The 25,422-nt window shown below is 38.7% G+C and overlaps 1 protein-coding gene and 1 long non-coding RNA gene across 5 annotated transcripts in view; one reads left to right on the forward strand and one right to left on the reverse strand.

Annotated features, from left to right (window-relative positions):
* The window catches only part of LOC110148950 (phospholipid scramblase 2-like), a 46,137-nt gene extending 37,529 nt beyond the window's left edge, over positions 1 to 8,608 (forward strand). For all 4 annotated transcript variants that reach the window (XM_070466619.1, XM_070466617.1, XM_070466618.1 and 1 more), the window contains 2 exons: positions 5,583 to 5,744; positions 8,204 to 8,608. In XM_070466619.1, the coding sequence (XP_070322720.1) occupies positions 5,583 to 5,744; positions 8,204 to 8,263 (222 nt within the window). In that variant the 3' untranslated portion in view covers positions 8,264 to 8,608. The remainder of the gene's footprint in view (positions 1 to 5,582; positions 5,745 to 8,203) is intronic.
* An 8,766-nt stretch (positions 8,609 to 17,374) lies between these two features.
* Positions 17,375 to 25,402, reverse strand: LOC110139149 (uncharacterized). The gene is made up of 3 exons (XR_002314423.2): positions 25,321 to 25,402; positions 20,568 to 20,652; positions 17,375 to 20,165 (listed from the first exon to the last, which is right to left on the reverse strand). It is a non-coding gene; the product is annotated as an uncharacterized lncRNA (long non-coding RNA).
* Positions 25,403 to 25,422: the final 20 nt, after the last annotated feature.

The raw sequence follows: 25,422 nt of genomic DNA on the forward strand, positions 1-25,422 counted from the left end.
CTTAATGTCATGATTTTCTTGGAAAATCATAAAATCTGAAACTGATCATAAGCTGAAATCACTCATTTCCATAGAAGGGGCAAAATTCTCCTAACACGAAGCAGGGTTGCCGCCTTATGATAAGATATGGGAATTCTATCGCTGTCCCCTGACTTCCTGAGATTTCCCACTATCCAGTATCTTTCTTTTACATTATCTGGCTGGCTTCCCTAGTCACATAGCTTTTAATTCATCTGTTAGACTCTGACTATATGAAGATGAATCATTCCCCTAAGAGACATCATAGTCTACTAACAGATGGATAATTCTAAGAAAACACACACAACATAAAGAGATTTTGTAAAGCTCTTTTAAAGGCATTATGTTCATGCATACACACACACACACACACACACGCGCGCGCGCGCGCGTGCGCACATATCTGTTATTGTTGTTCAGTCACTAAGTTGTGTCCGACTCTTTGAGACCCTACGGACTACAGCACACCAAGATGCTTCCCTGTCCTTCACTATCTCTTGGAGTTTGCTCAAACTCATGTCCATTAAGTTGGTCAATCCTAAAGGAAATCAACCCTGAAGATTCATTAGAAGAACTGATGCTGAAGCTCGAATACTTTGGCCACCTGATGCGAAGAGCTGACCCATTGGAAAAGACCTTGATGCTGGGAAAGATTGAGCGCAAGAGGAAAAGGGGAAGACAGAGGATGAGGATGGCATCACCAATTCAGGGCCTTATTTGAGGAAACTGAGAGACAGTGAAGGATAGAGAAACCTGGTGTGCAGTAGTCCATGGGATTGCAAAGAGCTGGACATGACTTAGTGATTGAACAACAATCCCTGATCATTAGGGATTTTGAGCATTTTACTTTAGGTTTACTGGCTACTTGCATTTGCTCTTATTGCTTTGTTTACTAATGTCTGTTTGTCTATTGAGTGGTTTATTTTTTGTCAGTTTATAAAAATAATTTCTGTATCAGTTCAGTTCAGTCGCTCAGTCGTGTCCGACTCTTTGCGACCCCATGAAACGCAACACTCCAGGCCTCCCTGTCCATCACCAACTCCTGGAGTTTACTCAAACTCATGTCCATTGAGTCGGTGATGCCATCCAACCATCTCATCCTCTGTCGTCCCCGTCTCCTCCTGCCCTCAGTCTTTCCCAGCATCAGGGTCTTTTCAAATGAGTCAGCTCTTCCCATCAGGTGGCCAAATTATTGGAGTTTCAGCTTCAACATCAGTCCTTCTAATGAACACCCAGGACTGATCTCCTTTAGGATGGACTGGTCAGATCTCCTTGCAATCCAAGGGACTCTCAAGAGTCTTCTCCAATACCACGGTTCAAAAGCATCAAGTCTTCGGCGCTCAACTTTCTTTATAGTCCAACTCTCACATCCATACATGACCACTGGAAAAACCACAGCCTTGACTAGACGGACTTTTGTTGACAAAGTGATATCTCTGCTTTTCAATGTGCTGTCTAGGTTGGTCATAACTTTCCTTCCAACGAGTAAGCGTCTTTTAATTTCATGGCTGCAATCACCATCTGCAGTGATTTTGGAGCCCAGAAAAATAAAGTCAGCCACTGTTTCCACTGTTTCCCCATCTGTTTGCCATGAAGTGATGGGACTGGATGCCATGATCTTAGTTTTCTGAATGTTGGGCTTTAAGCCAACTTTTTCACTCTCCTCTTTCACTTTCATCAAGAGGCTCTTTAGTTCTTCTTCATTTTCTGCCTTAAGCGTCGTGTCATCTGCATATCTGAGGTTATTGATATTTCTCCTGGAAATCTTGATTCCAGCTTGTGTTTCCTCCAGCCTAGCGTTTCTCATGATGTACTCTGCATAGAAGTTAAATAAGCAGGGTGACAATATACAGCCTCAACATACTTCTTCTGATTTGGAACCAGTCTGTTGTTCCATGTCCAGTTCTAACTGTTGCTTCCTGACCTCCATACAGGTTTCTCTATTTGTCTGCTGATTATAAATATTTTTTCAAGGAGTGTTGTACCCTGTGTGTGTGTGTGTTGTACTTAGTTACTCAGTTGTGTCCAACTCTTTGTGATGCTATGGAATTCTCCGGGCAGGAGTACTGGATAGATTGCCATGTTCTCCTCCAGGAGATCTTCCCAACCCAGGGATCAAACCTGCGTGCCTTACCTCTCCTGCATTGGCAGGTGGATTCTTTACCACTAGCGTCACCCGGGAAGCCCATACAGAAATTTTATATCTATTAGTACCATATAGGAGCAAACTTTATTTTCCGGCAGCTTTAATTCTTATTTACTTATTTGGCTGTGCCAGGGCTTTAGCTACAACATGCAGAATCTTCAGTTGTGGCATGCGAACTCTTAGTTGTGGCATATTTCCAGACCAGGGCCCCCTGCATTGAGAGTGTGGAGTCTTAGCCACTGGACCACCAGGAGAATCCCAAGCTTTATTTTGTTTCAATGGCCAGACAGTATGTGATCAGACTTTATTAAGGAAACTATTATTTCCTTGCTGAATTAAAATATCATGCAAACATTAAACATTAAATCCCTACATATAATAAAATCTATTTCTAGATTCACTCCTCTGTTGTACTGACCTGACGATCTGATTTTACAGTAGTGCCTTATGATATAATTATGGTGACATAATATGTCCTCTTTCAAGTCATACCAAAATGATCACTCAATATTCTTCTTTGATAGTATTTTCTTGCTAATATCTAGTATTTTCCTTCACATGAATATTAAAGTCATTTTAATTTTTCATAAGTTAGAATCTAATCAGGATTGTTTAAAATCTGTTTATCATTTTAAAATTAACATATTTATGATGCTAAACCTGCTCCATCCAAGAAGTATTCACTCATGTCTTGTTTTATATTTTTCATAAGAACATATAGGTTTCTTCATATAGAAACTTTGTGTTTTATTAAGTTTATTTGTAATTTATACCATTATCACTGTTAAAAATAAGTACTATTATTAATTGTGAGAAAAGCTATTTATTTTTATTTTTTATCCAGTCGTATGACTATATTATAATATTAAACATAGGTGTTTCTGCTTTATTTATTTAACTTTCTTAGGTATAACATCACATTTCAAATGACATTATGGTAGCTCTTCTAATGCTTCTATAGCAATTGGCTCATTTTTTTTCCAGCCTTTCTACAGGTCAAAAATTATAATGATGATTACAGTAAAACAATAACTATCAATTTGATTACTTCAGTTGAAACTGAAAAATATTATACTTTAGAAATATATTACTATGATCTTTCATACCATTTTACTATCCCTATGTTGCTTAACATAGCACATATTTTGCAAGGTTGTTATGAGCATTAAATTGTAAAGACTTTGTATGCCATGATTGTACTAAATGTTATACATTGTATTAGTAAGTAATAAAATATCTTTCACAATCATTGATGTGATCATTTGCTTATAATTTATCATTTTTAAAGTATTTTACACTTTATTACAGTGCATTGTTTGCTAGGTTTATGTGCTATTGTTCTATTTGGATTTTTTATTTATATTTATATTATATTAATAAGTGACTTGCAATTTTCTTTTAAGAATATATTTATCAAATACTGGTATTAAATTTATGGATTTATAAATTTAATTCAAATATAATATACCATAATTCAATTTTTTATCCATATATCTGATACCAAATGTATGCGTTTTTCTCTCACATGAAATAATTACCTTGTCCTCTGGACCCCAGCTGGGTGTGCAACTGAATTCAATTCTGACCCTAGCTAATCGGAGTTGATGTAGACCCCACACTGACCTCAGGTGCTAATCACAAGTCTCAAACCTACTGTACTTCTGACCTACTAGCCATCAATCAGGGATACCCACAATCCCTTCCTCAGGTTCAATATTTTGGTAGGATAATCACAGCACTAGGAACATATTTTACTCATGCTTAACGGTTTTTATAAAGGATATTGTGAGACACTGATGAGCAGGAGGATGAAGTAGTACATAGGGCACGGTCTGGAGGGGTCCTCAGCACAGGAGCTTTCATCCCCGTGGAGCTGCGCTATGCCACCCTCCCAGCCCAGGGGTGTGTTCCCCAGCCTGGAAGGTCTCCAGTCTGGAGGGGTCCTCAGCACAGGAGCTTTCATCCCCGTGGAGCTGCGCTATGCCACCCTCCCAGCCCAGGGGTGTGTTCCCCAGCCTGGAAGGTCTCCAGTCTGGAGGGGTCCTCAGCACAGGAGCTTTCATCCCCGTGGAGCTGCGCTATGCCACCCTCCCAGCCCAGGGGTGTGTTCCCCAGCCTGGAAGGTCTCCAGTCTGGAGGGGTCCTCAGCACAGGAGCTTTCATCCCTGTGGAGCTGCGCTATGCCACCCTCCCAGCCCAGGGGTGTGTTCCCCAGCCTGGAAGGTCTCCAGTCTGGAGGGGTCCTCAGCACAGGAGCTTTCATCCCCGTGGAGCTGCGCTATGCCACACTCCCAGCCCGGGGGTGTGTTCCCCAGCCTGGAAGGTCTCCAGTACTCAATTTTTACAGAGTGTTTATGAATGCTTCACTGCATAAGCATGATTTATAAGATCACTGGCCAATGATGAATAAATCAATCTCTCGCTCCTGTCTCCTCCCTAAAGGTCAAGGCAGGAGTTCAGGGTGCCAAATTTCTAATTATTGCTTGGACTTTCTGGTGACAAAACCCCAGCTCAGCTGGTAAAGAATCTGCCTGCAATGCAGGTGACCCTTGTTCAATTCTTGGGTCTGACAGAACTGCTGGAGAAGGGATAGGCTACTCACTCCAGTATTCTTGGATTGCCCTGGTGGCTCAGCTGGTTCAATGGGTTCAATCCCTGGATTGGGAAGATCCCCTGGAGAAGGGGTATTCTCCAGTATTCTGGCCCGGAGAATTCCATGGAATGTACAGTCCATGGGATCACAAAGAGTCAGACATAACTAAACAACTTGCACTTTCACTTTTCAGGGCCCACAGCCACCAATCATCTCATTAACCTAGAAAACTTTTATTCCTCAGAAGTTTCCAAAAGTTTTAGCAAATGTGTGCCAAGAACTTGGGACAAAGAACACATATTATGACAAAAGACTCTCCTATAATCCCTATCAATCAGAAAATTACAAGAGTTCTAGAACTCCATGTCAGGAACCAAGGAGAAAAAAAAAAAACCTAAATATGTATTTCTTCTTATGTCACAAAACTCAATTCAGATAGGAGTTTCATGTACAACCTTCCTGATGACTTCTAGAAATTTCATCAAAGAAACATTTCATTCACTTTATGGCTGTATCTTTTCTTGTTTAACTTTTATTTGGGATCAATTCCAACTCATTTATTACTGTCTGTCTTAATGTAAAATAAAAAATATTAAAATATTTTAGCAAAGCTACTTTCATATAAATTCTTTACAGCAAAGAAACAGTTTTCTCAATTATCTGTGTGTGTGTGTGTATATGAATTTATATGCATCTAATAAGTGATATAATTTTCAAAGTTTGTTATGTCCCATAAGGTTAATAGAGTATTTGTTATATTCCAAGTTTACAGGTAGTTTTATTTTCTAGAATTCTTTAAGACTTTCTTCTTTTCTTCCAATCTAGATTAAATCTCTTGATGGAAAAAATGTGGTTGGCAAGATTTCTAAGCAGTTTACTGGAATTGTGAGAGAAATATTCACAAGCTATAGTAACTTTGACATTCAGTTCTCTTCAGACATTGATGTGAAAATGAAAGCTGTGATACTTGGTGCATGTTTCCTCATAGTAAGTTTATTCTTGCTGAACTTCAGTATAGGTGATTTTTCTAGTATCATTCTGAAATTACTTACTAAATTTCACATTTTAAAAGTGATCTTAAACTCACAGATTCTATTCAAAGGGGTGACATTTTATCCTTGCTCTGATATTTCATTTTATCCTGATACTGTGGATTCATAGGTGACTAGCTTTCTCTGGAAAGTCAACTCAATTTCATATGTCAACATATGGGCCTTATGTGTTAAGGAGAGGCCCTGGACTTTGGGGCTTGTATTTAAAAAAAAAAATTAAAATTCATGCTTTGAGGAATACTTTAAATAAGGGCTTAAAATGGCATAAATTCAGTGACATAGGGAGAATTCCTCTTGACTCACTATTAAATAATCTAGTGTAAATTGTAATCTGCAACAAGAGTATATTGCCAATTAAGCAATTAGATAAAAGTGCAAATTGAGAGGAAATACATGGGATAGAGCAATGATTCTGAACTTGTCTTCACATTAAATGACCTAGGGAAATTTCAGAAACTGCAAGTACCAAATCATACCCTGAGTTCAATTAAATCAGAATTTCAGAATCAGAAGTTTTGTATGATTCTATATCCAGTCAAAATTAAAGATATCTGAGACAGAGCAGTAATTTTTACCCTTAATGACTCAATGGACATGAGATCGAACAAGGACAGGGAAACATGGCAAGCTGCAGTCCACGGGGTTGCAAAGAGACAGACATGACTAATTGACTGAGCGACACCACCACTAGGGAAATCCAGTGGTGTGATTAAGATGTGAGTTAACCTGCCTCTAAAAGACCTTTAAGGATTAAGCAACACTTTCTACAGATTGGTAATTCATTGAAAATGGTTCTGTTAATTGGTTTTAAATACGCATAATAGGCTATTATTTAAATAGGCTGACTTTATTTTTCTGGGCTCCAAAATCACTGCAGATGGTGACTGCAGCCATGAAATTAAAAGATGCTTACTCCTTGGAAGGAAAGTTATAACCAACCTAGACAGCATATTAAAAAGCAGAGACATTACTTTGTCAACAAAAGTCCGTCTAGTCAAGGCTATGGTTTTTTCAGTGGTCATGTATGGATGTGAGAGTTGGACTATAAAGAAAGCTGAGTGCAGTAGAATTGACGCTTTTGAACTATGGTGTTGGAGAAGACTCTTGATAGTCCCTTGGACTGCGAGGATATCTGACCAGTCCATCCTAAAGGAGATCAGTCCTGGGTGTTCATTGGAAGGACTGATGTTGAAGCTGAAACTCCAATACTTTGGCCACCTGATGCAAAGAGCTGACTCACTGGAAAAGACCCTGATGCTGGGAAAGATTGAAGGCAGGAGGAGAAGGGGACGACAGAGGATGAGATGGTTGGATGGCATCACCGACTCAATGGACATGGATTTGGGTGGACTCTGGGAGTTGGTGATGGACAGGGAGGCCTAGTGTGCTGTGTTGCGGTTCATGGGGTCGCAAAGAGTCAGACACAACTTAGCGACTGAACTAAACTGAACTGAAATAGGCATAAATAGCTATAAATCCAAATTTTAGAAGTATAAATCCTGTTGTCTATGTGAACAATGAATTTGAGGGGTAAAATTACAATAGTATAATTACTAGTGACTTGCAACAAGTATTAAATTATCTCTATTAAAGGAACAAAGAAAAATAATAGATGTGAGAGAAATAAATTTCATAGGATTTGACTAAAATTATAGGGAAGGGAGTTCTGCATAGACACTGATGGACTTGAACAACCTGGAAAACACAGTAATTAAATTTGGAAGACAAATCATGAAACTGACACAAAAACTTCTAAGGTGCATTCTGACTCTTTAGATGGCCATCATTTTTATGGGAAAAAAAATTTAAAAATTATATATGCAATGCTCATCACAAGTTATACTGCAAGAGAAGGACTACAAAAAGTTGGGGAAGAAAAACTGAAAGAAGATTCTAATGGAGACTATAAAAAGTGAAATATAGAGAAATTGCATGTGCATGCTCAGTCATGTTCAACTTTTTGTGATTCTGTGGACTCTAGCCCCCCAGGCTCCTCTGCCCATGGGATTTTCCAGGCAAGAACAATGGGGTGGGGTGCGATCTCCTACTCGGGGAGATCTTCCCAACCTAGGGATCAAACCTGAGTCTCCTACATTTGTAGGCAGATTCCTTACCACCATGCCACCCAGGAAGCCACATAGAGAAATTACCAAAGAGTAATTAAATTCATGCAGGTATCAATACACGAATGAATTACAGGGCATAACTGATATTAAAATAGAAAGCCGGAGGTACACTTATGCAGCCATAGACTTCACCTGATTTATTGTTTATAGTTCATTTTTCTTGTTTAACAGCTATATTAGTGTTTTATCAGATCCCATAGAATTTCTGTACCAGAGAATTATACATGTTTTGCTTCTGAATATTCTTCTCTGCATTTTTTAAATTTAGGACTTCATGTTTTATGAAAAAAAGAGATGCGCTAAGTTTTTGGCACTAATACCTTTTTAGCAAGCTCACAAAAGTCTCTCATAAAAGAAAATTTGGTATCTATGAGTGGGACTATGAAAAGGAAAACTCAGTGTTTTTTACCTTTAAAGTATTATACCATGTCTGAAATCCTCTGTGAATCCTGTGGTCCAGGTATGTGATTTTATGTCAAAACTATATAGTTTATTTTCTGTTCACTGACTTATGCTTTTACACATTTTCTTTAAACATTCATCATATATTTGAAAGAAACTATTTTGGACATTTTACCTTTAGACATGAATCTTTTTATGAAAAACTGCTTTGAATTATAGTCTGTTTTTTCCATTTTAAGACAAAAATTAAAGAGTTAATTATAATATGAAATATTTGTAATTAAATCTAGTTTTTTATATGCAACAACTAATGTTACTCTGCAAATACTGTATATTCAAAAGTTAACATTAATATATACTAAATTTCCTTTATAATTATGTTTAAATAATACTTAATATGCATATTATTAAGGAAAAGTAAAATTTGTATTTGTTTTATATGCAGGAGTTCACTTTATATAAACTTCACCTATAATCTAACCTGCTACTATAAATAAGACATTAACTGGAATATAAATTACCAATTTTTAATAGTTTTCAGTACAAAGAAAGATATAACTCTTTCCCAAACACAGACACATTTAAAAAAAGATCTCATTCACTAGAACTAGGGTATTATTACAATTTTTGGCATAATTATTAACATGTAATTATTATCTCATATATTCTATCATCCACTGAACATAGTAATCCTGAGATCACTTTAGGTGTTAAATGACATACATATTCCTTCACAGAACATAAACTTCTATAATGGTATGTTATTATTTATACCAATAGTCAAAATAACTGATAGAAGATTCTTTATATATTTATTTACATATTGATATTTTTAAACAAATTGTAAATACTTTATTCAGGTGGTACTCTGAGCCTTGTACATTTACCATGCATTCCCTTTTGCTCCTTTAAAAGGAGCAAAAGCATGTGTTACCATTAATAAAACAGATACCAGTACTGGAAACTAGGATTTCTATATGTCAGAAAGTTAGAAGAATTTTTATATACTGTTTTGTAGAGAAAATTGAATCCAGAGAGAGGAGAGGTCCAACCCACAATTTACCTAATAGAAAGGAAAAGTGTGCTGATTAAGAAATAAGAGATTAGGATAAGAAATAAGAGATCATCCCTCAGTTCAGTTCAGTCATTCAGTCATGTCCGACTCTTTGTGACCCCATGGATTGCAGCACGCCAAGCTTCCCTGTCCATCCCCAACTCCTGGAGCTTGCTCAAATTCATGTCTATCGAGTCAGTGATGCCATCCAACCATCTCATCCTCCGCTGTCCCCTTCTCCTCCTGCCTTCAATCTTTCCCAGCATCAGGGTCTTTTCCAATGAGTCAGTTCTTTGCATTAGGGGATGAAACTATTGGAGTCTCAGCATCAGCATCAGTCCCTAGCTCCTAATATTGAGACCTTTGAGATGGCAGAGGAGCTGCGGGAAAAGTCATGTCTAGACCACCTTTCATTAGTCTAAGTCATTTACCGGATGCTACATTCCGCTGATGAGGTGTCACTGAGGCACTCATGTTCAGTTTACAGTTGGTACAGACAGCATGCCAGGCACCCTGAGGCTCGTGTAAAGCTGGATCCTGGGGACATGAGTTATGCCCGTCAGAGAAGGAGGGCTTTCCAAGCTGTTAGTTACCACAGTCAACCCAAAAAGAGGTTAAAGTTACTCACAGACATGATCTCTGTACATCTACATGTTGCTTCCGTTTTCCTTCTCAGCTTCCCCGTCTTCCACTTATTTGCATAAGACCTAGGATATCTGATTAAGCAAAGTAAGATAGCATCTGATCAATCTGAAGAGTTCCTTCTTCAATTGTACAGGGAAGATTTGAGCGGAAACTTACACACTATCTGTAGAACTTAATATTCAAATATTAGACAAATACTTTCTCTTTAAATATTTACAAAAAGAAAAATGATCAAACATAAAACATTAGAAACTTAAGTAAGAAAAATACCAGGAATTGCCACAAATGTTTTAATTTATAATCTCAATGAGATTTAAGGGACTGTTGCATATTCATTTCTGGACAGGCAGAGAAAAAGAAATATATTGATGTGGCAAAACTTCACTCAACTTGTAAAAATACAATGACCACATTTGATGGAGACAGTAGAAGAGTAGATTTCATAATGTAGAAGGATATAACATTTTAATAAAGTAAAATATTTTAGAAATTCTTCTAGAAGTCAGAAAACACAAAGTACAGAGACAAGGGGGGATTCCTGAGGAACGTATCTATCAACTTACATTTATGCACAACAGAAAATCCAGAGAGAAAATTCAGATGGAGCCAAGAGAGTAATAAAAAAAAAGTAATAAATCTTATTTGCATTTAGGATAGATTATTCTTTCAGGTGAGTGAATTTACCATATAACAGAAAAATTCATGAAAATACCTGTTTATGTTTTTAAATAATAATTATAATTTTATAATTTTTATAACAATTATAATTGTGTGTCTATGTGTGTGCATGTGCTCCATTGTGTCTGATTCTTTGAGATCCCATGAATTGTAGCCCACCAGGCTTCTCTGTTGTGGGATTTTCCAGTCAAGAATACTGGAGTGGGTTGCCATTTCCTTCTCCAGAAGATCTTTCCGACCCAGAGATCAAACCCGCATCTCTTTCATCTCCTGAATTGGCAGGCAGATTCTTTACCACTGTGCCTTGTGGGAAGCCCTCCTATTATAATTATTTATTAACAAAACTTATTATTATTATTAATAAAAAATTATTTATTTATTAAAAAATTTATTAACAAAAATTATTACAGGCATTTTTAGGTTTAATAAAATGATTTCAGTGACCTAGATTCCATGATATTTCCACAGTCTAGTTCATTTTTTCTTATTAAAAAGTTTCAATAAATTTAGTACTATTAATCACAAGCATTTAAATGATCAAAGTGTGTGGACCAAAAAGAAATCCTATAAAGGTATTGTGCTCTTAAGCCCTATTTCCCATGCCTGCTCTTGAACGGAGACCTGACCCTGTCAGGGATTCTGTCCCTCAGGTGGAGGTGACTTAAGAGATGGGAGGTCATGGACTCACTCAGAACAAGGGCTCCCACTGCCAGTGGTTTCACCCTGCAGAGAACAATGGACAAGCATCAAGGTCATTATTCTACTCAACAATTTCTAGACGTTGGCTTCTTAATACTGTTCTCTACCCAAACTGGGGTCTCTGAGAAAGGGCTGGCCCCAGAATTAGAGCAGGAAAAAGTGTACAATAAGCCTTGAACAACTCGTGGGACAGAAATGAGGTGCTCAGGAGGAGGGTGGCGTGTCCAAAGAATATAACTGAAAGGGCTCCAACCAGCAAAATTAAGGAACATCAAAATATTTTAAAAGAGATTATTACTATTAGATAAAATAGAACACTATGCATCCCTAGAGATAAAATAAACATGAAAAGTTTGAGGAAGAAAAAGATATACACAGTTTCAACACAGTGTCACATGAAACCTATTTACTTTTAGAGGGAGAAAGAATAAATAACATTCACAGCAGCTCCTAGCAGCTACCACCATAATCAAATGATGGAAATGATCATCCTCAGTAGTCTGACAAAGTGCAATTGAGCATTGCCTGATAGAATGCAGTAAGATGCAGCCTCACAGGGATCTTGACATGTTGTCTAGACTAGCGCCTAGTCAAGTAATAATTTTCCAGGTTTTACTAAGATATAATTGACAAATAACATTGCATTATTAGCTTTGTGTGCTAAGTTGCTTCAGTCATGCCTGACTCTTTGAGACCCCACAGACTGTACCCCACCAGACTCCTCTGTCTGTGGGATTCTCCAGGCAAGAACACTGGAGTGGGTTGCCATGCTCTCCTCCAGGGGTCTTCCTGATCCAGGGATCAAACCCATGTCTCTTAAGTCTCCTGCATTTGCAGGTGGGTTCCTTACCACTAGCGCCACCTGAGAAGCCCCTGTATTAACTTTTTACTTTGGCCTTTTTACTTTGCACTTTGCGAAGAACTGATCCATTGAAAAGACCCTGATACCGGGAAAGATTGAAGGCAGGAGGAAAAGGGGACAACAGAGGATGAGATGGTTGGATGGCATCACTGACTCGATGGACATGAGTTTCAGTAAACTCCAGGAGCTGGTGATGGACAGGGAAGGGCGGCGTGCTGGAGTCCATGGGTCACAAAGAGTTGGACACGACTGAGTGACTGGACTGATAATGATTTGAAATTTGTACATGTTGGAAAATGACTACCACAGTAATAATAACAGTATCAATTACCTCACATAATCTTTCACTTGTGATGAGAACTTTTAAGTTCTACTCTTACGAACTTTCAAATATGTGACACAATACTGCTAACTATATTCACCACACTATACATTACACCCCAGACCTCACTTGCCTCATAACTGGAAGCTTGTCCCTTTCACCACCTTCTCCCATTTTAACAGACCGCTAATTATTGCCTCTCGTAATCATCCAATCTAGTCTCTTATCAATGATTTTCTTTTTTTGATTCTACATATAAGTGAATCATATGATATTTTCTTTCTCTGACTTATTTTACTTAGCATTAATAATCTTGATACAAATGGCAAGATTTCATCAGGTTTTAATATTTCATCATATATGTGCATATAAATAAAATACATATGCATACATGTGTGTGTGTGTATACACACACATATTTTCATCTGTTTATCTACTGATGGCACTTAGGTTGCCTCCATATCTTGACTCTTGTAAATAATTATGCAGTGAACACATGGGTTCATTTTCAGATTAGTGCTTTATTTTCAAAATAATGTTTTCATTTTCTTTGGATAAATGCCCATTAGTACAATTGTTGGATCAGGTAGTCACATCCATACATGACTACTGGAAAAACCATACCTTGACTAGATGGACCTTTGTTCACAAAGTAATGTGTCTGCTTTTTAATATGCTGTCTAGGTTGGCCATAGCTTTTTTTCCAAGGAGCAACTATCTTTTAATTTCATGGTTGCAGTCACCATCTGTAGTGATTTTGCAGCCCTAAAAAATAAATTCTCTCACTGTTTCCATTGTTTCCCCATCTATTTGCCATGAAGGGATAGGACCAGATGCCATAGTTTTAGTTTCTCAATGTTGAGTTCTCAGCCAACTTTTTCACTCTCCTCTTTCACTTTCATCAAGAGGCTCTTTATTTCTTCTTCACTTTCTGCCATAAGGGTGATATCATATGCATATGTGAGGTTATTGAGATTTCTCCTGGCAATCTTGATTCCAGTTGTGCTTCATCCAGCCTGGCATTTTGCATGATGTACTCTGCAGATAAGTTAAATAAGCAGGGTGACAATATACAGCCTTGATGTGTATTGTATATATTCTAACTAGAAGCACTAGTTAGAACTGGTGCTTCCTGACCTGAATATAGATTTCTAAGGAGACAGATCAGGTGGTCTGGTATTCCCATCTCTGAAGAATTTTCCACATTGTCTTGTGATCCACACAGTCAAAGGCTTTAGCATAGTCAATAAAGTAGAAGTAGATATTTTTCTGGAATTCTCTTGCTTTTTTGATTATCCAGCAGATGTTGGCAATTTGATCTCTGGTTCCTCTGCCTTTTCTAAATCCAACTTGAACATCTGAAAGTTCACGGTTCACATACTATTAAAGCCTGGCTTGGAGAATTTTGAGCACTACTTTACTAGCATGTGAAATGAGGAAAATTGTGCAGTAGTTTGAGCATTCTTTGGCATTGCCCTTCTTTGGGATTGGAATGAAAACTGACCTTTTCCAGTCCTGCAGCCACTGTTTTCCAAATTTACTGGCATAATGAGTGCAGCACTTTCACAGCATCATCTTTCAGGATTTGAAATAGCTCAACTGGAATTCCATCACCTCCATTACCTTTGTTTGTAGTGATGCTTCCTAAGGCCCACTTGACTTCACATTCCAGGATATCTGGCTCTAGGTAAGTAACCACCCCATCATGGTTATCTGGGTCATTAAGATCTTTTTTGCATAGTTCTTCTGTGTATTCTTGTCACCTTTTCTTAATATCTTCTGCTTCTGTTAGGTCCCTACCATTTCTGTCCTTTACTGAGCCCATCTTTGCATGAAATGTTCCCTTGGTATCTCTAATTTTCTTGAAGAGATTTCTAGTCTTTCCCATTCTATAGTTTTCCTCTATTTCTTTGCACTGACCACTGAGGTAGGCTTTCTTATCTCTCCTTGCTATTCTTTGGAACTTTGCATTCAAATGGGAATATCATTCCTTTTCTCCTTTGCATTAGCTTCTCTTCTTTTCTCAGCCATATGCAAGACCTCCTCAGACAACTATTGTGCATTTTGGCATTTCTTTTTGCATTTCTTTTTTCTTTGGAATGGTCTTGATCCCTCCCTTCTGTACAATGTCCCAAATCTCTGTCCATAGTTCTGCGGGCACTCTATCAGATCTAATCCCTTGAATCTATTTGTAACTTCCATTGTATAATCATAAGGGATTTGATCTAGGTCATACCTCAATAGTCTAGCTGTTTTCTCTTTCTTCAATTTAAGTCTGAATTTGGCAATAAGGTGTTCATGATCTGAGCCAGAGTCTGCTCCCAGTCTTGTTTTTTTCTGACTGTATAGAGCTTCTCCATCTTTGGCTGCAAAGAATATAATCAATCTGATCATGGTATTGGCCATCTGGTGATGTTCATGTGTAGAGTCCTGTGTTGTTGGAACAGGGTGTTTGCTCTGATCAGCGCCCTCTCTTGGCAAAACTGTTAGCCTTTGACCATCTTCATTCTGTACTCCAAGGCCAAATCTGCCTGTTACTCCAGGTGTTTCTTCCCTTCCTACTTTTGCATTCCATTCACCTATAATGAAAAGGACATATTTTTGGGGTGTTAGTTCTAAAAGGTCTTGTAGGCCTTCATAGAACCATACAACTTCAACTTCAGCGTTACTGGTCTAGGCATAGAGTTTGATTACTGTGATATTGAATGGTTTACCTTGGAAAGGAACAGAGATCATTCTGTCATTTTTGAGACTGCATCCAAGTCCTGCATTTCAAACTCTTTGTTGACTATGATGGCTACTCCATTTCTTTGAAGGGATTCTTGCCACAGTAGTAGATATAATGTTCATCTGAGTTAAGTTCACTCATTCTAGTCCATTTTTGTTCACTGATTCCTAGAATGTTGATGTTCACTCTTGCCATCTTCTGTTTGACCACTTCCAATTTGCCTTGATTCATGGACTTAACATCCCAGGTTCCTATGCAATATTGCTCTTTACAGCATCAGACTTTACTTTCATAACCAGTCACATTGACAACTGGGTGTTGTTTTTGCTTTGGCTCTGTCTCTTCATTCTTTCTGGAGTTATTTCTCCACTGATCTCCAGTAGCATATTAGGCACCTATCAACATAGGTGGTTCATTTTCCACTGTCCTATCTTTTTGCCTTTTCATACTGTTCATGGGGTTTTTATTGCAAGAATACTGAAGTGGTTTGCCATTCCCGTCTCCAGTGGACCATATTTTGTCAGAACTCTCCTGGACCTGGTATATAACTGGTAAATAATACGTGGAACCTGGTAAATAACCCTGGACCTGGTAAATGACTGGCAAACGTTTGTACTGTAGATGTCTGTCCTAGGGAAGGATAGGATTTTGGTCAGTTGTGCTAACACAAGATAAAGTACTACATGACTGAGGATGTGTTTCTGGGAAGTTCTCTTGGCTGTGATTTCAGCAATTGGACACTGCATGGCAGTTAGTTATTAGCACTGCTGCCTGAAGAAAGAGGTTAGTACCCTGAGATGCATAAGTACATTCCGTCTGGACTAGGTGGACCTGTCTGCCCTTGAGTCTAACCTTGGTCACAATAGTTACCTCCTTTTTTAATGAACAAGGTAAATCTGTGGCCCTCTCCTAACCAGTTGTTCAAGTCCACTTTTCATTTTCTTCTGTCTTTCTCTCTCAGCCTCTCTCTTATTCTTCCTCTATATTATAAATACATTGAGCTTTCTAATTATGTTTTCATCTGAGATATAAAAAATGACAATACTTTCACAGTGACTTCCATAGAGATGGTCAGAAAATTGCTCTTTGGAGGAACTGTATAGTCAAAGAAAACACAATAAAAAAAACTCCAGATTTTGGAGTATGTGGAAGAAAAAAAAAATGCAGCTTTCTACTCATTAACCATACAGTGAAGCAAACTCATCAACAAAGTTTGCTGCTAAAATCTGCTACCTTACTGCTTCTGACCATATATATATATACTATCTAGGAATCACCCAACACTTAAGCAAGGCCTCAGGCAAACAGACAAAATTCAACAAAAGACAAGCTAAACATTCAAAAAACAGAAATTATTGGTAGAAGAGAAAACTGAAGAATTGCTCCCACCCCATAAAAAACCTCAGACTAAAAACACATCTATAAAACATGAAAAGTTTTGTAAAAAAGGACATTTGGGGAGGACACAAGCTAAAAATGGGATAGTCAAAGTTTAAATAAACTAAGGTATGAAATATCAAATGAGATATTCTCTCAGAATTTTAAATAAACAAAAAAAATTCAGAGGTGGAAACTAGGGGAGAGAGAGAGAAAGAGAAGAGGGGGGAGGGGTGCATGGAGAAAATGGGAATTAAGAAGTATTGTGAATCTGAACATCCTATTAGGAAAGGAACTCAGGTTTGTCTTGGGCATGCGAAAGAGAAGGAATGCTTACCACCAGCATCTGACTCACTAAAACATCAGGATACTGGGGTCCACAGAAAACTAACCTGGATGGTGTTTTTGTTTATTTTCCCTAGAAGCAGGGGAGGGTGGATGGGAGGGAATGACTGAAGCATGTCTCCTAAATATATATTCTCTGTGTCACAGCTCATTCTTTTTTAAATAAAATGGTCCATATCTTCTTTGAAGACTTGCAGACAATTTGTAGGAGAGTCCTCAAAATATTTTGCAAAGAATGGCTCAACACATTATGTTAATAGACAGCATTCTTATTTTGAGAGATCTTTCCATATCCCAATTCACTGAGCCAACTATTATGGTTATTCAAGGCCTCAATTCTTCTCTAAAGAATGGATTCTAAATTTTCACAGACGCTAATTCAAAATAGGACTCTCCATAACACACCATACTGAGAACTTTTGGGGTCACTTGAAGTTATTGCAGATGTGGATCTATTTATTATCTACAATGACAAGGTTAAGCCCTGGAAAAAAGCACTGGCATTTCTCCAAATCTCAAAACTTAAAGTAAACATTTTTTAGAGACACAACAAGTGGCAAAGTTTAACTTGAATGATCTTTGAGAGGCTAGCATCCAAGACAGGGATTGAGCCTTGCAGAACTTCTGGTAGAGGACAAACAGGGAATCAGGACTGGTCAACATGATAAAATGACTGTAAATGCAAGGTTGGACTCCATCAGTCATGCCAGGGGAATAACTAGTGCTACCTCAATGAGAAGTACTGAATACACTAATAGGGCTGATCACCAAACATCTGACATATTTCACTGCTGTCAATATTATATTCAGGAATGACAATCAAATGTATAACTGGGATGGCCTAAGACCAATGCTATCAGAATAGATGCTAGATTAAATAGAATTACAAAGATTTCTCCCCCAGTTTTCCATCCCCTAGTTAGCTGATCAAACACTTGTCTAGATACTGCTAGGAAAGTTATTATTACGTTGGTGCAAACATAATTACAGTTTCAGACCATGTGTTTTAACTAGGCTTATTGTAACAAAGGCTCAAACCCATCTTTCTTAATCAAAATAGGAACCATTACAATCAACACATTTTTGCCAATGAGAAATAAGTTGGTTTATTCCTGTAGCATAAAAATCTGTGCTTCAGGATTTGATGAACTCTTGGTAGTTTGCTGGCAAGAGATCACATCTCATAGTGGATGAGGCAAAACTTCATAGCCCAATTCATTCAATTTTTGAAGCATTGGTTGTCTGATGTGTGGTTGGGCATTGTTGTGGAGAAAATTGGGTCCTTTGTGTTGACCAATATTGGCTGCAGACACTGCAGTTTTCCGTGCATCTCATCAATTTGCTGAGCATACTTCTCAGATGTAATGGTTTCACTGGGATTCAGAAAGCTGAAGTGGATAAGATGGGCAGCAGGCCATCAGACAGTTACCATGAACTTTTTTGAGTGCAAGTTTGGCTTTGGGAAATGCTTTGGAGCGTCTTCTTGGTACAACCACTGAAATAGTTGTCACCAGTTGTAGAAAATCCACTTATTGTCGAATGTCGCAATCCAATCAAATGTTTATTGTTGTCGCATAGAATAAGAAAAGATGACACATCAAAGTGAAGATTTTTTTGATTTGCAGTCAGCTCATGAGGCACCCACTTATTGAGCTTTTTACCTTTTCAATTTGCTTCAAATGCCCAATGACTGTAGAATGGTCGACACTAAGTTCTTTGGCAACTTCTTGCATACTTGTAAGGACCAGCTTCGGTGACTGCTCCCAGTTGGTCATTGTTAACTTCTGACGGCCAGTCACTGCACTCCTCATCTTCAAGGCTCTCATCTCTGCTGCAAAACTTCGTGAGCCACCACTGTACTGCTCACTCATTAGCAGTACCTGGGCCTAATGTGTTGCTGATGTTGTGAGTTGTCTCTGCTGCTTTGCAACCCACTTAAGAATATTGCTCGAATTTGCTTTTGGTCTAACATCATTTCTATAGTATAAAATAAATATAAAAGTCACAGCAAGTAACAAATCATTAGCAAAAAAACCCATAAAATGAGAAATGCATATTAAAATGAGGTATAACTACATTTAAGAATGTATTCTAATATCAAATGCCAAATTTCAACAATGCAAAAGCTGCAATTACATCTGCACCAATCTCATCTTTTCCTTCTGATGGATCCTGCAGTTTAGCTTTGTTCTTAACATCAGTTTTACTCAGCCTGTCTGCTGTAACAGAATTCCATAGTTTGGGAGGCTTTAACAATAGAAAATTTTTTCCAACAGTTCTAGAAGCTGAGAAGTCCAAGATCAGGGTGTCAACAGATTTTATTCCTGGGAAGGGCCCTCTTCCTGGCTTGCAGACAGCAGCTTTCTCCCTCACAGGACAGAGAATGAGCTCTTGTCTCTCTTCTTCTTAAAAGGATTCTAAGCCCATTATGGGGCCCCACCCTCATGATCTCATCTAAACCTTAGTGTCTTTCAAAGGCCCATCTCTAAATACTGTTACATTAGGGGAACAGGGCTTCAACATATGAAATTTGGGGGACACACATTCAGTTCTTAAGATTATGATGCAGTAGTCAAGGTAGATGCCAAGGTCTCCAGTATTTGCAGAAGCTTTTCTTGGGGTTTAGTTTCCTGACTGTTGAAGTGGCTGTGCTGACATCAGAGATCTGGGCTGCTTTTGAGGTGCTGACCGAGCTAGCACCAACAGTGGTACTGCCCACCCCTAGACCACACCTCAGTCCATCTCTGCAGAAGGGAGGGGAAAACTGTAGAGATCCAGGAGCTTTCAATTAAATGTTACTTTTTAACCTCTCCTTCCCCAATGAATCCCAAGACTTCTCTGTTCAGTTTTACACGGAAGAAATCTTCCATCTCTTGCTTAGTGTAATCCACAACATTGCCACATCCTTTCCATTGAGGTGGTGAATGAGGGTGGGTAGATAGCCTTTTGACTACTGTGCATACTTCATTTTATATTCTAATTTTCAATTTTGTCCTCCTCTTTATTTGCTATTACTAAGTCATCATCTCTCTGGGGTTCTGTGGAGATAAATTTTTATTCTTATACATTTCTTCAGAGGTAGACCCCTCAGAGATACTGTGAGCTTGGTTACAGTTCACTGCAATAAAGCAAATGTCACAAGAAGGTGAATAACATGAAGTTTTTTGGTTTCTCAGTTCATATAAGTTATGCTTATACTATACTGTAGTCTATTAAATGTGCAATAGCATTATGTCTAAAAACCATATACACACACATATACCTTAATTTAAAAATAATTTATCCCCTCCAAAATGTTAACCATCATCTGACAACACAGGGTTGCCACAAAGTTTTAATTTGTAAAAAGCACAGTACCTGCAAAGCCCAATATAACAAGGTATGTATGTGGAATAATACAGTCTTCTGTAGTTTGCACCAGAAGACAGGTGCAAGAATAATGACTACAGCATAGTCATCACTTAATAAAATTATAAAAATAATTGATAATTGTGAAAAATTTAAAATGAAGTATACCTACATAATTAGATTACTGATACAGTTCTGCATCAAAGGCTTGGAGATTTCTAAGATGCATTCCAGAGAACAGTTTGCATAAAATAATCCTATTGGCATTAAAAAAAAAAACAAAACTATGTGTATGTTCATTTTTGTAATATACATCTTACACAGACAACATTTATTGAGTTCTTACTGTATGACAGGCATCCATTTAAATCCTTTACATATTTATTTTTCTTAATTCTGATAAAAATGTTATGGAGTAGATGCTATTATCATCCTCATTTTACATATTAAAAATGAGGCACAGAAATGAGCAGGTAACTTTCACAATGTCATAGATATGGTAAGTGGATGAGGTGGGATTCAGGCCAAAGTGCCTTGCTTTTTCTCCTTTCATCTCATTTTCTCAGTTTTTCTGTCTATTCCCATCCCTTCCAATGCCCTTCTTCTCTCCTCCCATCTACCTCTCTTAGTTAAATCTTAGAATGCCTGTTAACCACTGTTGACAGTGTAATGAAAACAAAAACAGGAGGTGGAGAGAACAGGGTTTCCCTTTTTTCTTCATGTCTGGCTTTATTATTCAGAAGATCATGTGTTACTTTTGTAAACAACAAAAAAAGTTAAATATCAATGAAGGCATTTCTGTTCAAGTTAAGAAAAATGTATTTATTCCATGGTTATGTGCCAGCTCTGGGGCAGAAAATTAAACATTCTACACACCTGGTCACTTTGACACTTCAACTAATTAAAAATATCATTTGACATAAAGGAGGAGGCAGTGGGATCAGATAAAGATGGCAGAGTAGAAGGATGTGAAACTCACCTCCCTCCCCAAAACACATAAAAAATAAATCTACATGTGGAAAAATTCTCATGGAAAACTAACTGGAAACAGGAAAAAGAACTCCTATACAACCAAAGCTGCAAGAAAGATTTCAACATCATCTGGTAGGACACAAAAAAGGCACAGGGTCAGGACCTCTGCCCCTGGGGGAGCTATGAAAGTAGAAAAGCTCCACATGGGCAGACCCTTTCTCTAAGCAATGCATGGCTTGAGCCACAGACTGGGCATCCCATCCTGGGGCCATACACAGGGAAAACCAGTGCCTTTGGCTGATGAGAGAATCTGGTGGGAGGGATAGAAAAGTTGGAGAATTTCAGACTCCACTCACAAAGAGTGTGTGGGTGCTGGTCTACCAACAAACAGGGAAGAGAAAGCTCTGTACTGGTAGCTGACACCTTTCGCCACTTTCCAATCCAAACGGGGTGTACACTCAGTTCCATTCATCCCATACCACAGCTTGGCCCTCCACAGACAAGTCTTGGGAAAAAACCTGATGTAGGGACACAGATAAGCCTAGAGAGCATATTAAAAAGTGGAGACATTATTTTGCCCACAAAGGTCCATATAGTCAAAGCTATGGTTTTTCTGGTAATCATGTATGGATGTGAGAGTTGGGCTATAAAGAAAGCTGAGCACTGAAGAATTGATGCTTTTGAACTGTGGTGTTGGAGAAGACTCTCTTGAGAGTCCCTTGGACTCCAAGGAGATCCAACCAGTCCATCCTAAAGGAAATCAGTCCTGAATATTCATTGGAAGGACCGATGCTGAAGCTGAAACTCTAATACTTGGCCACCTGATGTGAAGAGCTGACTCATTTGAAAAGACCCTGATGCTGGGAAAGATTGAACTCGGGGGGAGAAGGGGACAACAGAGGATGAGACAGTTGGATGGCATCACTGACTCAATGATCGTTGAGTTTGAGTACACCCTGGGAATTGGTGATGGACAGGGAGGCCTGGCAAGCTGCAGTCCAGGGGTCACAAAGAGTCAGACACGACTGAGCGACTGAACTGAACTGAACTGAGGGACACAGAGATGGACTGAGGTGTGATCTAGGGGTGCGAAGTGCCAGTGTTGGTGTTAGGTCAATCAGCACCTCAAAAGTAGCCCAGATCTCTGATGTCAGCACAGCCACTTCAATTCCTGCAGCTACAATGTCCTAACCCCTGTCCTGAGCCCAGAGAATGCTCCAGCCATACCCACTCCAGCCACAACCTTGCATCATACCTGGGGCAACAAGAGGGGAAGGGACATGATCACTAGGCTTTGTCTGAGCAGAGCTGTTGACACCTACACAGGCAACCTATTGGACTTCCATAAGTGCATGAATCTCTCTAGCACTCCTCTCCTCTGGGGCAAAACAATATTCAAAGTGAACAGAGCCATCTTGAACTCAGGCCTCAGGGTGCCTGCTCCAGCAACTGGGGAGCAGACTTCACCCCTGACTGGTGAGTGCCAGCCACAAAGAAGAAAAGAAGTCCTGCCTCACACCCTGCACAGGCTTTAGACCATACCTCCTAGCAAGGTGATATTTGCCAACACACCTTGAGGAAAGACACATTCAGTTTACACAGGATTGCTCCCACATAAAATCACCCCTTCAAGACAAGAGATAGCAAAAAATAAATAAATAATAATAATAATAAGTAAAATTAAAAGAAAGAGGAACTACTCCCAACTGAAAGGGCAAGAGAAAAATTGAAAAAAATAATTAAACAGAGACCATTAGTATTCCAGGCACTAAACGGGACACAAAACTAGAACAAACAACACTAAAATTCACAGAAACAACAAAAGATCCTGAATTGCCAAAGCAAACCTGAGAAAAAAAGAATACAACTGAAGGTATCACTCACCCAGACCTCAAACTATACTAGAAAGCTACAGTAATCAAAACAGCATAGTTTTGACACAAAAATCCATAGATCAATGGAACAAAATAGATAGATATTCCCAGAAATAAACTCACACATCTATGGTCAATTAATCTATGACAAAGGAGGCAAAAGTATACAATGGAGAAAACACAATCTCTTCAAAAATGCTGGGAAAATATGACAGCTACATGTAAAACAATGAAATTCAAATGTTCTCCCATACCATATACAAAAACATACATAAAAATAAACTATTTTAAAGACCTACATGTAAGACATGACACCATAAAACTCCTAAAAGAGAACAGAAGCAAAATACTCTTTGACATAAACCCTAGTGATATTTTGTTAGTCTCCTAAAGCAAATAGAAAAAAGCAAATTAAGCTTAGGTTGAAAAAGCTTGACCCAGCAAAGGAAACCATCAACAACACAAAAAGCCAACTTACAGAATGGGAGAAAATATTTGCAAATGATATAATTGACAAGGTGGTTAATGTTTAAAATATACTGCTCATACAACTCTATTCAAAAAACAAATTATATCAAAAAAAGGGGCGAGAGGGGAACAAGACTTGAAGAAACATTTTTCCAAAGAAAACATACATGTGGCCAACAGGCACATGAGAAGATGCTCAACATCACCAATTGTTAGAGAAATACACAGCAAAACCACAACGAGGTTTCACCTCACACCTGTCAGAATACCCATAACAAATGTTGGCGAGGGTGCTGAGAAGCAGCCCTGCCACACCATTAGTGAGCAACTAAAGTGGCACCGCCACTATGAAGAGAGTATGGAGCTTATTTAAAATGTAAAAATAAAGTTACCAGTTGATCAGCAACTCCACTCCTGGGCATATTTGGGGAAAAAAGGAAACACTAATTTGAAGAGATGCAAGTGCCCCAATGTTCACAATAGCACTATTTACAATAGCCAAAGAAATAAAAACAACACAAGCATCCATCCATATGACTAGAGTAAGAAAAAGTGGTCTGCATATACAAGAGAATACTATTCAGCCATAAAAAGAATGAAATAGTGCCCTTTGCAACAATGTGGATTTACCTAGAGAACGTTTTATGCTTAGTGAAATGTCATACGGAGGAAAACAAGTACTATACAATATCACTTATAAGTGGACTCTAAAAAAATAATACAAATGAATGTACAATATATACAAAACAAAAACAAACTCACTGGCATAGAAAACAAACTTGCCATTACCAAAAGGCAGAGAGAGAAGGAGTGTAACAAATCAGGACTATGCAGTTAACAGATATACATTTATCACACGTAAAATAGATAAGCAACAGGATACACTATAGAGCCTGGCTACACAGGAGACTTCAGAGAGGCGGGTTTGATCCCTGGGTCAGAAAGATCCCCTGGAGAAGGGAACAGCAACCCACTCCAGTATCCTTATCTGGAGAATCCCATGGACAAAGGAGCCTGGTGGGCTACAACCCATAGGGTCACATAGAGTCCGACAGGACTGAAGCGACTTACTACACACACGTAAGGAAACTAACTCAGTATCCTAATCTCTAACGAAGTATAACCTCTAAAATAACTGAATCACTATGGTGTACACTTGAAATCAAAACAATAATATAAACCAACTATACTTGAATTTAAAAAGAAATTACAAATTAGAAAAAATAGCTTCACCTCACCAATAAAAGAGAAGGGAGAGAGCGTGACCAAGAAAGAGATCACCAGGAAAAGCACGCTTAATCAGTCCCTATTTTTATTCTGAACACCCCCGTTCCTCGTTTTGAAGCGACAGGATTCTAATGGGTGGCAGTCAACGCCATAATCAAGGAAGCTCCCCCTCAGGAGGCGCCGAGAGCCCACCCAGGAGGCGGCCACTCTTCTGTTACTCGTTTTCCAAGTTTCAGCTGGAGTCCATGTTCCAGTTCTTTGAGGCCCTGAGCCTCAGAACCAACGTTTTTAGAGCCTCGCTGGGGTCAAGAAAGGGAGCAGGCACTCTCCCTGCGCCTCTAGCCTCACCAGAACAGTGGTCTCACCTCCCCGTCTCACACCCACCTGCAGCGACTTCGTCCCCAGACAAGGAGAACCACCAAGCCCGCGACCTCAGCCCCCACGCTCCGACCGCCTGGAACCGGAACCACGGCCGAGGCAGGACGC

Source organism: Odocoileus virginianus, chromosome 4 (assembly GCF_023699985.2).
Source record: "Odocoileus virginianus isolate 20LAN1187 ecotype Illinois chromosome 4, Ovbor_1.2, whole genome shotgun sequence".
In the NCBI taxonomy this organism is placed as follows: domain Eukaryota; kingdom Metazoa; phylum Chordata; class Mammalia; order Artiodactyla; family Cervidae; genus Odocoileus; species Odocoileus virginianus.